The 14,941-nt window shown below is 39.7% G+C and overlaps 1 protein-coding gene across 3 annotated transcripts in view; it reads left to right on the top strand.

The window, feature by feature from the left end:
- The window catches only part of ARHGAP10 (Rho GTPase activating protein 10), a 311,913-nt gene that overhangs the window by 128,384 nt on the left and 168,588 nt on the right, over positions 1-14,941 (top strand). For all 3 annotated transcript variants that reach the window (XM_034661542.1, XM_034661541.1, XM_002916964.3), the window contains exons 8-10: positions 2,890-3,019; positions 5,849-5,955; positions 8,084-8,178. In XM_034661542.1, coding sequence (XP_034517433.1) covers positions 2,890-3,019; positions 5,849-5,955; positions 8,084-8,178 — 332 coding nt within the window. The remainder of the gene's footprint in view (positions 1-2,889; positions 3,020-5,848; positions 5,956-8,083; positions 8,179-14,941) is intronic.

The following is a 14,941-nucleotide window of genomic DNA, read 5'->3' as shown; positions in this document are numbered from 1 at the left end:
TAATCGATGAATGTTGTGTGTGCTCTGACCGCTCCACTAACCAGCTGGTCCGCATCCCCATCTTTCTCCCTCTGCTCAGGCCTCCCTATTCTCTGAGACACAACAATACTGAGATCGGCCAGTGAATAACCCTATAATGGCTTCAAGTGTTCAAGCGAAAGGAAGAGTCACACTTTAAATCAAAAGCTAGAAATGATTAAGCTTAGAGAGGAAGACATGTCGAAAGCCCAGACAGGCTGAAACCTAACAGTTAGCCAAGTTTTGAGTACAAAGGAAAAGTTCTTGAAGGAGATGAAAAGTGCTACTCCAGTGAACACATGAGTGCTAAGGAAGGGAAACAGTCCTATTGCTGATATGGAGAGAGTTTGAGTGGTCTGGTTAGAAGATCAAACCAGCCACAACATTCCCTTTACGCCAACGTCCAACCCAGAGCAAAACCCTAATCTTCCTCAGTCCTGTGAAGACTGAGAGAGGTGAGGAAGCTGCAGAAGAAAAGTCGGAAGCTGGCAGAAGTTGGTTCATGGGTTTTAAGGAAGAAGCCATCTCCATAGCAGAAGAGTGAGAGGTAAAGCAGCAAGTGCTGATGGAGAAGCTGCAGCAAGTGGTCCAGAAAGTCCAGCTTCATTCATGAAGGTGGCCTCACTACACAGCAGATTTTCAATGTAGATAATGTCTGGCTTCAAAGCTTCAAAGGACAGGCTGACTCTTGTTAGAATCCAATGCAGCTGGTGACTTTCAGTGGAAGCTAGTGCTCATTTACCATTCTGAAAATCTTGGAGTCCTTAAGAATTAGATTAAATGTACTCTACCTGTGCTCTATGAATGGAACAACAAAGTCTGGATGACAGCACGTCTATGAACAGCATGATTTACAAAATATTTTAAGCCCTCTCTTGAGAGGTAGATGCCACCAAGAACATTTGTGACACACGGGAAGAGGCCAAAATGTCAACACAAGCAGGAGATTGAAAGGAGCTGATTCCAACTCTCAAGGATGACTTTGAGGGGTTCAAGACTTCAGTGGAGGAAGTAACCGCAGATGTGGTGGGAAGAACAAGAGAACCAGAATTAGAAGTGGAACCTGAAGTTGGGACTGAACTGCTGCATCTCATGGTAAATCTTGCACAGATGAGTTGCTTTTTAGGCATGAACAAAGAAAATGGTTTCTTGAGGTGGAAACGACTCCTGGAGAAGATGCTGTGAAGATTTGTTAAGATGACAACAAAGAGTTTAGAACATTCCGTAAATTTGGTTGATAAAACAGCAGCAGGGTTTGAGAGGGTTGAGTCCGATTTGGAAAGAAGTTCTCTTGTGGGTAAAATGCTGCCAAATATCATTGTTGTCCTATTTCAAGACATTACCATAGCCACCCCAGCCTTCAGCAGCCACTACCCTGATCAGTAGTCGTCAACGTCAAAGCAAGACCCTCCACTAGGAAAATGATTATGACTGAAAGCACAGATGATGGTTAGCTTTTTTTTTTTAGCAATGTAGTATTTTTTACTTAAGGTATATACATTTTTAAGACATAATTCTATTGTGTTCTCAAAAGATTACAGTGTAGTGTACACATAACTTTTATATACGGTAGGAAACCCCAAAATTCATTTGACTTGCTTAATTGCAATATTCACTTTATTGCAGTGGCCTGGAACCGAATCCACAATATCTCTGAAATATTTATATGTATAAATATTATACACGCACAGACACACATTCGGAAAGAAGTGAGGGCTGGGAGGAATCTAAGCAAAGTGATAAAGGAGGCAAATAAATAAAATCAGGTTGTAATCATATTAAAATGGGGACAAGAAATCCTGGAGGCCTGAGGAACAGGAAGGCAAGAGGGGACTGGCCATTAACAAATGAGTCCCACCCTCCTCGCAATCCTACGTTTTGTTCTAGTGCATACATTTTTTTTTTAAACTCTCAGCTTGTGTTTAAAATAAACTTCTGCAGATAAGTTTTTCCCTTTGCAATCCACATTTATCAGACTCCCATTCCTCTAAAAAATGTGTACCATTCTACCATTTTTCTGTTCTAGGACCCTTGGTAACCCCTTTCATTGTAGGGAAGAGAGGGGAGGGATTTCAATAAAATTTTTTTTTAATCTCCGCTTCTCCACAATTTCACATCAGCAGTTTTTTGGTGTTAATACAATTATTTTAGAGTGTGGATAAAAGAAATGTCCAGAAACTTGGTGGTGCTGAGTCATCATGCTTGCCTTGGTAATTTCGTCCCTTCACCTTGCATGTACGTTTCCGGTGTGTCCGCTTGACAGAGATATTGGCATGCCAAGTCTCCTGGGTTTCAGAAATGTGATTTGTCTCTTCAGATATCAAAGACATTACTTGTACATGAGATTCTTTCCCCCCCTCTCCTTTATCTGAGAAGAAATGTCATTTCAAGTGCAATTGCCATGACCTGCAAAAAATGACCTGATATTTATTAGTTGGCTGAGAAAATTTATTAAGTTTTTTAGGTTCTGAGTACCTAATACTGCTGGTATAATAATAGTGAGTCAGGTTGATTGTGCAAAGGAAAGACTTCCCAGATATTTTATGACCTTTTTTAAAAAAATCTAAGACTTAACTAATATTGTGGGATGTGGAGGTACAAATTTTTATGTTGAATAACACAAACATTCTTGGTGTTCGAAAGCTTTGAGAGTAAATAAACTCCAGTTACCTTAGCTTAGACTCCTCTATTAGCTATTTTACCACTAATTTTTTCTTTACAAAGAGACACACTGGAAAGGATGTGTATATTTCAAAAAGTTTATAGAAAAATCCTACAAATTTAATTATAGTTATCCAGAGACTTAAAAAGGTACATGAAAAAACTCCTATGAGAGCTTAAAACTTATATGTGTTTTTTTATCTATTTCAGACACGGAATCGTTTTGAAGGAACAAGGTCAGAAGTGGAAGAGCTTATGAACAAAATCAGACAGAATCCCAAGGACCACAAACGAGCAAGTCAATTCACAGCAGAAGGCTACTTGTATGTACAGGAAAAAAGTAAGAGACCTCCAGCAGTGATGAATGACTAACGAAAGATTGTTTTAACACTGTTACTGTAATTACTCTATCTTTGGAATAATTATTCCTACTACTGCCTTTGCCCCCTCCTGTCCTAGAAGGTATATCTTGTATCGTGGGGTGAAACATCTTCCTGCTGTAGGGAGGGGACAGTGAAATTAGGAACTCAGGGAGCACCCTACTTTCCAGATGCTCCCTGGAATTCTGCATCACACTTGGCTCAAACTTGCTTACAAGGATGCCAGAACTTGGTATAAGGCTGAAAGCAAGGCGAGGTATTTTTCCTCCTTTCCCTTCATCCCTCCCCCGTCCTTATCACCTACGCACACGCATATGCACATTCATATACATATGCACACCCTCCCCCTCCTGCAGCCGTCCTTCTCTATGTTAAAGTCAGCAGGGACATATTCCTCCTATGCCTTCACATCATTTCTTTCCACACCAATCTGACATCATTTGTTCTTGCTAAAATTATCAGGGTGATTGCAGATGGCTATAAAAAATACTCCTAGATGGCATGCTAACTTATCTCACAGAATTTTCAGTATTGTTGCTCTCAGTGAATATGCGGTGCATGGAGTGTCCTTATTTTGAAAATTCAGGCACCAAAAAATTCTTTAAAACTTTCTAACAGTTTGGTCTTATTTTAACTGTTCGGCTCTTAAACTTTACTTCATTGTGGAACCTGAGTACTATTTAGTAGAAAGGAGGAGAATGTGAAAATGTTTCTGTGTTTGCTGTTTTCCTGTCTTCCCACCTTTGACTGTAGTCAGCGCACTTCACAATTTTCATGAGTGTGGCTGAGTTACAGGGCTTGCAAACTGACCGCGTGAGTAGGAGAGAGTAGTCGGGGAATAGCTGTGGGATATCTGTGCTTCAAAGTGAAGTTCATGCATATGCAGTTGGCAGAGTGGTTCTTTTTCCATTTGTCCTAATTCAGTCTGGCCTGCCACAGTCTTCATATCTCACGAAGAGGAGTTACATGGTGAGCAGAACTTTGAATTTTTCTGATGTTTTAGCTTTTTAATCTGAGTTTGTTCGTTGAATTTGAAATAACTGAATTAACATACAGGGAAGAGACATAAGAAGCATAGGATTTTTGTATTATAATATGCCCAAGTGAAAATCACAGGAAACTTTAGTTTTTAGATTCATAACTGTTGCTCAACTTACTGTCTTTGAGAAGAATTGGGCTGAGACTAGTTGGAAAAACAGAACAAAACCAGTCGTGGCAGAAGTCTCCTCTTGTTACTTGTATGCCAGACCCTGGGCTAAGCTTTTTATACACCTTGCCTCATTTAAGCCATTTAAAAACCCTAGGAAGTGTATGTACTATTATTAATCCATTTGCCGTTGAGAAAATGGAAGCACCACTGAGAAAATGGAGAGAAGCAATGTCCCTTAGATCACACAGGTCCTGAATTCTGGAATTGTCAGTCTGTGTCATGCTCTCTAGGATATTACCTGGGGCATGGACAGCTGTGAAAAGCCTATATGCTCGGGTCAGATGGGAGTCAGGAAAGGATGGTGGCTTAATGAGTGGGAAGACCTTGGTATTTGGGACCAGAGACTCCAATTTGAGGTTAGGCTTTGTCATTTCTTGGGCATATTGGCCTAAGCTTAAGTTTTGTTTTTTTTGTTTTTTTTTTAAATTAAGGAGGTAATGCACCATTCCCCCCTCAAAGTTTTTTCTTAGTATTGAGTGAAATATCTGCACAATATATTTTGAACCATAGAATAAGATACAAATGCTAGCAATTCATAACACATGCAGTAGTGGTCTCTGAATTCTGGTCTTTGCACTCCTGAGAGTCTGAGGTGAGATTTATTGTGGTCTAGTAACACCTTTCATTCCCAACTGCCCCCAAGACAATGTGAGCACCTTTTTTTTAAAGCTCAGTGGATTCCTTTGGAATGAGTTCTTTTCTCCCTCCTAAGCTTGTCCTTCTTGATTTTTAGGTATAAAAGGTTTGTTTGTTTGCAGGTGAAGTGATGGTGATAAAAGATGTTACTTTTTTTGAAAAAAACATCTTTACTTGGTAAAAGACAAAATTGTCCAGTTCTGTTGGGACTAACTTTTCTTACGATTGGACTTTTACTGGCATGTGAAAGTCTAGAATGCTAGGTACTCCTGACATAGACCACTGTCTTCCAGGAGCTCTGGTGGTGATAATACTGACTTTACAAGAGGTAAAAAGAGGTTCCAAGAATGTTCTGGTCATATGTGAATAGCTCACCTCTCTATTCTTCATTTTTCATTTTTTCATTTTAAAGCTTAGCTTTACCGTCATTAGTAAGGGCAGCTTCCTACCAAGGTGCTGTAGCGGGCTTCACACTTGTAGATGCTAAACTGCATGCTTTTTCTCAGCATTGTGATTCCATGATTGCATTGTTTTGAGAGGCCAGAACTGAATCCAAAACCATCACATACATTGAATGGAATTCTTGAGACCCTTGTGAGCTCCTAATACTTGGAAACAAACAAAAAATATAGCTCACAGCAAAGAGACTTTTAGGTATGAGATAACGGTCCAGTCTGGCAAACTGTTTAAAGAATATGTCTTCAGCTCATTGCTTTGTTGCGGAAAAATATTGAATCTTCTCTCAAATGATGTCTCCGAGCTTTCTTACTTTCCCTGCTTTTTTTTTTTTTTTTTTAAATTGGTATCAGCGGTGTTGCTGGTTTGTTTCCTTGAGCTGTATTGGGTGCTGTTTATTGAGTTTTTCCTCTTTAGTAATATGTTTGAAACTCTGTGTGTCTGCTTATTTACGAGGAGAAATATAAAGTTCTATTTCTTGTTGAAGGGCCTGCTCCATTTGGTTCCAGTTGGGTCAAACACTACTGCATGTATCGGAAAGCAGCCAAGAAGTTCAACATAATCCCATTTGAGCACAGATCTGGGGGAAAACTTGTAAGTGTTTGGTTATATATTATGTATCCTATGTGAGAGGTCATTTTTGAGGCTGACATTTAATTTATTTTTTTAATTTTTGGAAAGACTTTATTTATTTAAGAGAGAGAACATGAGAAGGGGGAGGGACAGAGAGAGAGAGGGAGAAGCAGACTCCCTGCTGAGCAGGGAGCCTGACAAGGGGCTCGATCCCAGGACTCCGGGATCATGACCTGAGCCAAAGGCAGACACTTAACTGACTGAGCCATCCAGGAGCCCGAGGCTGACATTTTAATGGTGTTTATATTCACTAATGATAAATACATTATATTTTGGTTTTAAGATTAAAATCTTTGTTTTCTTTTGTTTCTAAATAAAGTAGGTCAGTAAACAACAATTCTTGTGGTTTTTGAATTGTACGTATGGGTTTTTATGGTCAGAACTAGAATCCCTTTATGTCACTGTTATTGGAGGATAAAGCGAATGCCTACAACAAGCTTTCACAACTCAGTGTTCTGTCAGGTCGGTATTTATAAAGATCTGATGTGCGCACATGTATTTACAGCCTGAAAACATTCTACCGTAGGTAGTCTGTAATGAATTTTATTTTTATTTTATTTTTTAGACTTACAAAGTTCTCATTTCGGCAGTTCCCAGTTAGTTAACTACTCCTCACAGAAATAAATAGCAAAATAAAACGTCATAGCAAGAAGACCTCAGGAATTGCCTTGTAGGAAAGATGATTGTTGTTTGGGTTTTAAATACAAACTGCAGCTCATAGCAGTAATCAATAGTCTGGAGGCAAAGCTCTCCCACCAATATCGAACATAATTGGTAACACATTAAAAAAAAGAAGGGGAAGTCATTGCTCACTGGATAGCTGGACATGATTTTGGTTAGGTGAATACAGAATTGACCTAAGTTCACTTCTATTTACATATACTTTGCATCTTCCTGAACAATATTTAAAGCAGCTTATAATACAGACATAGTTTTGTAACCATAAAGTACACATGGAAAATCAGAGCCATGGAGAAGAGGAGGAAGTGAGGATATCACTCTTAAAGGCTGATGGGGTTAAGATTGAGCATGAGGTGTGAGTGTGAGATTTCTGTCAGGACAAATTCAAATGCTAAGACATGTCTGCTTAACGATGTCTCTCTGTTTAACCACCACAAAATAAAAAATGCACGTCAGAATATAATGACTGTGACATTTTTAATATTGGCATATTTGAGTGTTTGTTTAATATTACTTGGAGATTTTCCTATTTTAGAAAATGTCAGAATGTTCTAGAAGTAGGTACTCGGAGGTCTTATAGTTCTTTACTCAGAACATGTGTTCCGGCATTGCTTCTGTCTCCCTTGGATGGTTTAGTGAGGTAAAATAGTACCATATTAAAACAAATTGAGTAAATATGAATTCAGGGTGATCCACTCCAGAAACAAAACCCACATTGATTAAGTGGCTCTAACTTTCTATGATCACAATAGCTGCTCTAGGGCCTTTTGATATATGATACGTTTTAGGTAGATTCATATGGAATTGAAGTTTTTATAGGTCAAAAGTGGTCACATATTGACAATTTCATATGGTGTAACATAGTATGAATTAAAAAACAAATTATTCTTTTAAAAAGAGTGAAGTAAGAGAATAACAAATATTCTGGCATGTGGAAACTGTGTTGTTAGTCTACCTTTTAAAATCAGTGCTCATGAGGTCTGATTTAGTGTTACTGTAATCAAAGCAAGATCTAGAAAACCTTAAGGAAACGAGGATGACAAAGATGATTCAGATTATAAATAGGGATGCCTGGTGGCTCAGTCGGTTAAGTGTCTGCCTTTGGCTCAGGTCATGATCTCCGGGTCCTGGGATCCAGCCTCATGTCAGGCTCCCTGCTCAGTGCGGAGTCTGCTTCTCCCTCTGCCCCTCCCCCCTGCTTGTATGCTCTCTCTCTCTCTCAAATCAATAAATCTTAAAAAAAAAAAAAAGATTACAAATAGTGTTTAAACAAACTTGTTTGAAAGAGAATAGAATAAAGGGACTTAAAATCTTGAACCTTGGGGCACCCCCTCCCCAATATAGGGTTCTTTAGTGTATCTGTGTTTATATTGTAGTTTTTGAGAATGTTTAAAATGATTTTTTGCAGGGGGATGGAGAGGTGTTCTTTTTGAAAGAATGTACCAAGAGGAATACTGACTCCATTGACAGAAGATTTTGTTTTGATATAGAAGCTGCTGACCGGTAAGTTATTAGAATTGTTGCACTTAATGAAAGAGTGCTATAAAAAATGATTTAAAAATGGAGGTGGATTGAAACTGAGATTTCCTTGGCCTGAAAGAATGTGATCTTGTTACATTTCCAGGCTTTGTATTCATTTTGACGCATTTAGTCTTTGTCTCTCTGTTTAGCTGTGGAGTGAGAGCTTGATCTTGGCTGGAGTTCGGAGTTCTTCTAATCAGTAATTAAAAAATTACCTTGGAGCATTTCATTGTTGATCCAAGCCTAATTGTGGCACTGAAAGAATAATGAATGAAAGTGAGGAAGTAGGTGACAACGCTGACAAGAGATGGTGGGCTGTGAATACAGAGTAATATTCATTTTTGTGTGTGGGAATTTTCAGTGCACGTGTTCTGTATGTGATGGAGGCTCACAGGCAAACTGTTGATTTAAAGACTGCTTATCTTTTCCCTTATCGTATGACTTGCAGTTATTATAAAAGAATCTTTGCCAGAGAGGAGGAAGTAAAAAAAAAAAAAAAGTTCCTCCAATAATATTACTACTTCTCTGGCATTTATTTCTGTGTCGTCCTGCATACTAAGGAAAATCTTGGTACTTATAGAATATTTCTTTTGTAATGTCTGATAGTATGGTGTTTTCTTGCCAGTCCTGGTTTCGGCCACACTGGTCTTTAGATAAGGCTGTTTCATAGTTGTAATAACAAAAGTTTACAATATGAGATTTCTGTAACAAAAGTTCATTTCAGGTCAGGACCCGTAAGTACAAAAATAATGAATGCTTCCTCTTCCCTCAGATGATGTAACCAAGTCTCTGGGGTGGATGCAGAGAAGGAGGAGCTATGCTTTACTTTCCAATGAATGAACCGAAGCCCACATACGTAAAAGTGTGCCACTAGGCGCCGTGATAAATTTGGCACTACCGTGAGAAAGGTAGTTTCACACGCATATTGCTAAGACTGGAAAAAAATGAAAGAGAATGTCATGGTGGAAGAGGTTAAATTTCAGGCCAGTAGGGACTAGTTCAGAGACCTTAAGACACAGGCTGTGTAGTAGTTTAAGCATCTGTGGGTATCTATCCATAGTGGGCATTTACTGAGTCCTAAGTGCCAGACCGTGCTAAGCGCTCTCAATTCTTCTGTGCTTTATCTCATTGAATCCTCACCACAGTCCTAACAGGCAGGTATCATCCTTCCCATTTTATGATGGGAATCTGGGCCATAGAGAGCTTGGGTGATTCTCCCAAGGGCATGGAGTTGGTAAGTAGAAGGGCTGAGATTTGAACTCCTGCATTCTGCCTCTAGAGCCCATTCTGCCTCTCAGTCACTACACTGTAAGTCTGAGTATTACCGTGTAATTGTGACATTCCCTAAATAACTGACAAAGGTGTGTCAGCAGTGATGTCTACTAGAAAATGTGTTTAATGGGATTAATCTGATTTGCTTTGAAAGCAGGATACTTCTAGTGCTTTCATATATTGTCCTAATACAGCATATATTGTTTTTCCTAACTCCATATTTTCTGTCAGACTTGATGATACCAAATGCAGTTGGTCAACGGTGATCCTTATTATGATGGTAACCATTTTCCACCCCTCACAGAGATTGACCAGGGATTACTGTGGAGTTATTTTCATCTATATAGGATAACACCTATAGATTCTGAGAACAGGGGGAAGACTTTAGAGGTGATCTGTTCTAGTGGTTTTTAAACTGCTTTATAGGGAGACCCTGTTTTCAAATAAAATTTTACATTTATGTGTATATGGAACAACAACAAAAAAAAGAGTTCCCTTATTAAAGTACGGTAAGGGCCTGGAACCCTACTTTTTCAGCTTCCATCTTCTTGTAGACATCTCTCATTTACTTCTGCTGACACCCAGAGCTGCTTTCTGGGAAATTGTGGTAGGGGGACCATTAATCTAGTCTAGCTAAATGGTTGAAGAAAGGCATACGGAGGGTCTGACATCTAGTTGATGACTGATGGATTATTTGGAGTCAGCTGGGATTGAGACTCCTATCCAGTGGAGTGAATGGCTCATGTGAAGGCCTGGAGTCAAGGGAGGACGTGGCCCATCTGAGGTCCCCAGCGACACCAGTAACACTGGAGCAGCCAGAAAGGAGGAGAAGAGACTTGAGATGGAGGCAAGGGCCTGACATTGATGTTTTTTAGCTTAATCCGTTAAATGTCTTTACTTAGTAGTGGGTGATACATTCATCTTTTTCAGAACTCACTCTGGCAGAGTAGAGAAGGTCCGCAGGTGGCAATGATAAATGAAAAGGCCCTGGAGTAGTGTAGGTAGCAGTGGGAATGGAAGCTAAGGGATCCATTTGAGGGAGATGTTTAGAGCTAAATTTAGAGACATATTGGATGTTAGAGTATAGAGTGAAGGGGAGGAAGGTTTCTGGCTTCAGCAACTAGCTAGTGCCTTTTATTAAGTTGAAAGACCAAGGAGGCACAAGGATGGAGGATGATGAATTCAACTGTGGTCATGTTGAGTTAGAGTCATTCAGTAAGAAACCTGGTGGGAAATTGGGTGTAGCACTTGGCAGCTTTGACCTCCAAGACTGAATCGTGCTCGTTGCCCCAAATTTCTTGGACCTCTCCATTTTCAGCTATTGCTTTTTAAATGTTATTTCTATGGCAGGCCGTCCCTCCCTCCCTCCCTCCCTCCCTCCATCCCTTCCTCTGTCTATTCACATGGTTTCATCCTCAAAGTGAATCACTCTGCAGTCTGTATTTTTCTTTTTTTCTGTGTTTTGAGCTGCTTTTAGAATCTTTAGCTCCTTACACGGTTTATCTCCAATTCTCCTTTTATAATTTTTGGTGATTTCAGTACTGTTTGAGGTGATCCTTTTTAGCACTTTGCTTCTTGACTCCTAGAACTCCTGTCCTTTGGTCATCTTGTCCTTTGCCCTACCTCAGCCATTCCCTCTCCCAGTCACTGCTTAGGTCTTGTCATTACAAGGACAGGCAACCGCTCTGGAATCTCAGCCACGAGCCTTTCTCTTTCTGACACCACCTTCTGTCCTTCCCTGCTTTTTTCCTGGTAAGTATCCCTAGAGTCTCTCTAATCAGTTGAGCCTATTGTTACTCAGTTTCTTACACCCTCACTTCCTTCCTCACCTGGTTTTAATTTCATAGTCAGTCATTATAGTCACTCTTTTGAATATGCTCTGTTGTCTTTCTCTTCCTTTATTAGACTTGCTGGTACAACCCTGACTTAAGTGAGGGTCACCTCTGCCTTCTCTCTTCCTAAAGAGACATATTTAACCATGTTCCCCGGGATCACATCAGATTCATGATCACCAGCCTGAAATGAGCCGTTAATTCTAACCACTAATTGTGTTACATTTCTAGTTCCTTCATTCTCCTGGTTGATGAATATTTTATATATTTCTAAGCCTCTGACACTGCCTCTTTCCTGGTAATTTTGTGTCCTGTTTTGTTGTGAAAGAAGAGATCATCCACAGCCATAAATACCCACTCCATCGCTGTGCCCAGACACCCTGCCCCTCCTCTGTCTCTGTGTGAGCTGTGTTCCTGAGCCTCTCTGTTCCCTTGTCTCTCATCCTATCCCTGCTACTCCACAATATCACTCAAGCAGCCTTCTTTCTTGTTAACCTGAGGGTTGCCCTTTCTACTGGATTATTCTCATCAACACTCTTTTTTCATCCATCTTGAAAAAAATGCCACCACCATCATCAGTGAAAGACCCCTGTCTTGACCAGTCTTCCCTTTTGTCTTCTGCCCATTTCTCTCCTCTAATAAACAACAGAACTTCTTCGAAAGCTGTTATATTAAGGTCTTTTATTTTCTTCCTCCTATTCTCTTTTGCGCCCTCTCCAGTCTGACCTTTGTCTCTCATCTCTACTGCGGTTGTGTTTGTCAAGCTATCACAGTCTCCATGTACTACATCCAGTGGTCAACCGTCCTGTCCTTCCTCTTCTTTGCTGGCAGCAGCATCTGATATGGCCAAACTCTCCTTCATGACCTACTTGCTTCACTTCTTCTAGAACATCATACCTGACTGTTCGTTTTCTCCCACCCCACTGGCTTTTCAATTCTTAGACTCATTTACAGCTGCTTATTTCCTAGATCTCTTGATTTTGGAGTTCTCTGATGTTCATCTTAGGATTCTTCTCCTCATCCTCACCCTTATGGTCTTGTCCAGCCTCATGGCTTTAAGTGCCATCCTTATGTTGGTAACGCTGACATTTATTGTCTCTACCCTGATCCTTTCCCTGAATTTCAGGGTGCCTACTCAGTATTCTCAGTATTGCTTCTGTGATGCATTTTGAACAGTGCAGAGGTGGGACATATTGTTTGTTTTGTAAATTTTCCCAGAATTCTTGGAACAAAAACAGTCCCTTTATAGGATCTAACATTGTATATAAGTCTATTCAATCTTATGTAAATACTAATATCATAGAAATATTTTTTCAAAAATAATACATATTTATCATGAGTCTTTCTCTGAAGCTTTTTAGTTAACTTGGGAAATAACTTTCTTCATGTATGTGTCTTCTTGAGTCTCTAGGATTATGTTACTTTTGAGTTAAATTATTGACTTCTCTTGTCTTTGCTTATTTCTTCATTTCTAAGCAGGGAGAAATCTATTCAGGCTTGATGTTACCAAAAGATAGTGTTTGTGGGGGTGTTAGGTCCCTGCCACCAGCCCCCTGTCCCCCCCCCCNCCTCCCCCCCCCCCCTTTCCCCCCCCCCCCCCATCAGTGTGTTGCTATTGGCCTCCCACTTTTGGAACAAAATTTGAAGGGAGGGTGAGTGTACTTTGAGGTCACTTCCCTGATTCTGGAGTTTCAAAAACTAGGGATGTACTGTATGGTGACTAACATAACATAATAAAAAATTATTATAAAAAAAAACAGAAAAAAAAACAACAAAAAGCTTATTTAGTGAAGAGTTTGAATGAGGTGTAGGCTCTTGTCTATTTCTCCAATTCCTGGCCAAGTAAAGACTACTGGGAATTGTAAGTAATTTGTTCCTTGTCTATTAGATTATGAATTCCATGAGGGTAGAAACCCTGTTTTAGCATTACTTGGTACTGCAATACCAAATGCGATGCTTTATATATGGTGGGCATTCACCAAATTTGTACTGAATTAAATGAAACTGAATTGTTGCTTAGAAGTGATAGAACTGGGATTAGATTCAATCAAGCAACTGTCAGTCAGCTGTCCTTTTCTTCTGAAGTGCTGTGAGTACCAGTGGTTTTTTGTTTGTTTCTTGTTCTTTGTTTTGCTTAAAGGAAATAAACTTAACCCATTATGGAGCAGGCAGATATTGTAAATGGGTTTCTGATGGATTTTTAGAGAATTCCTATTGGGTACCTTCATGTAGTAATTGCACAGTTGATTGCATATGCTTAACATAAACATATTTTGTCTTCTTTCCTGGTATCAATTTTTGCTTTTTTTTTTTTTTTTTTTAATTATTCCTGGGGTTGGAAAAACAGGTAACATTGTGACAACAGGCAATTCTTCATAAACTGCAGAATGGAGCCTGGGCTTGCATTTGCTTTATGTAGATATAAATCAAGGCCTTTCACTTAATTGTTGCATGAGTTGAGATCAGGTTTGATTGCATGTAGCAGAAAAACTCAAAATGAGATGGCTTAAATCGTGCAAAAGTGTATTTGTTCTCGTTTGGGAGAGCTTAGAGGAGGTCAGATCAGGATGGGTATCATGGTTCTTGGTGCCAGATCTTGTTCCTCCTTGTGTACGGTTTGCCTTCTGGTTCACCTTAGGTCCAAGATGCCTGATCCCACTTCTACAACACTATCTCTTATTGTAGGAACACTTTCTAGAGGTTGAACATAGCACTTCTGATCACATAACAATGTGAATGGAGTTCTGTGGTTAAACCTAGTTGCAAGGGAGGCTGGGAAAATGCTGAGGCAGGGAAATTGCTGTCTTTTGTTTCCAGGCATCCATGTGCTTTTCTGATTCTGGGGGAATCTGTCACTGACAGTGAAAGAGAGAATGGTTGGTGGTGGGGGCCCAACTAGCCATTACTACTTTGATTATCAATGTTAAATGGATCTGTGCTTCATTTTTCCTCCTCTCAACTCACCAGAAGTTTACTTTGACTATTTCAGCTAAGAACATTTAGGAACACATGTGCTGAGAATACCATCCAAAAAGTGAAAAGACAGCCCACAGAATGGGAGAAAATACTTGCAAATGATATATCTGATAAGGGACTTGTATCCAGAATATATATAAATAACTCTTATAACTCAATAATAAAAAGGCAAGTAGCCCAATTAAAAATGGGTAAAATATTTGAATTAGACGTTTTTTCAAAGAAAATATACATGTGGCTGATAAATACATGAAGAGATGCTTAAAGGCACCTGTGTGGTTCAGTTGGTTAAGCGTTGGCTCTGGTCACGATCCCAGGGTTCTGAGATTGAGCCCTGCATCGGGCTCCCTGCTCAGTGGGGAGCTGGCTTCTCCCTTTTCTGCTCCCCTTGCTTGTGCTCTCTTTCTCTGTGTCGAATAAATAAATCTTAAAAAAAAAAAGAAAGAAAAGAAAAGATGCTTAACAGTGTTAGCCATTGGGGAAATCAAAACTGCAATGGAAGGGTGCCTGTCTGGTTCACTTGGTAGAGGATGTGACTCCTGATTTTGGGGTCATGGGTTCAAGCCCCATGTTGGGCATGGAGCCTACTTAAAAAATAAAAAAAAAAAACCATGTTTTTAAAAAAACATAATGAGACACCACTTTACACCCACTAGGATGGCTAT

This window comes from Ailuropoda melanoleuca, chromosome 5, assembly GCF_002007445.2.
Source record: "Ailuropoda melanoleuca isolate Jingjing chromosome 5, ASM200744v2, whole genome shotgun sequence".
NCBI lineage: Eukaryota > Metazoa > Chordata > Mammalia > Carnivora > Ursidae > Ailuropoda > Ailuropoda melanoleuca.
The sequence above is the reverse complement of the archived record's forward strand: the minus strand, read 5'-3'. Positions and strand labels throughout refer to the sequence as shown.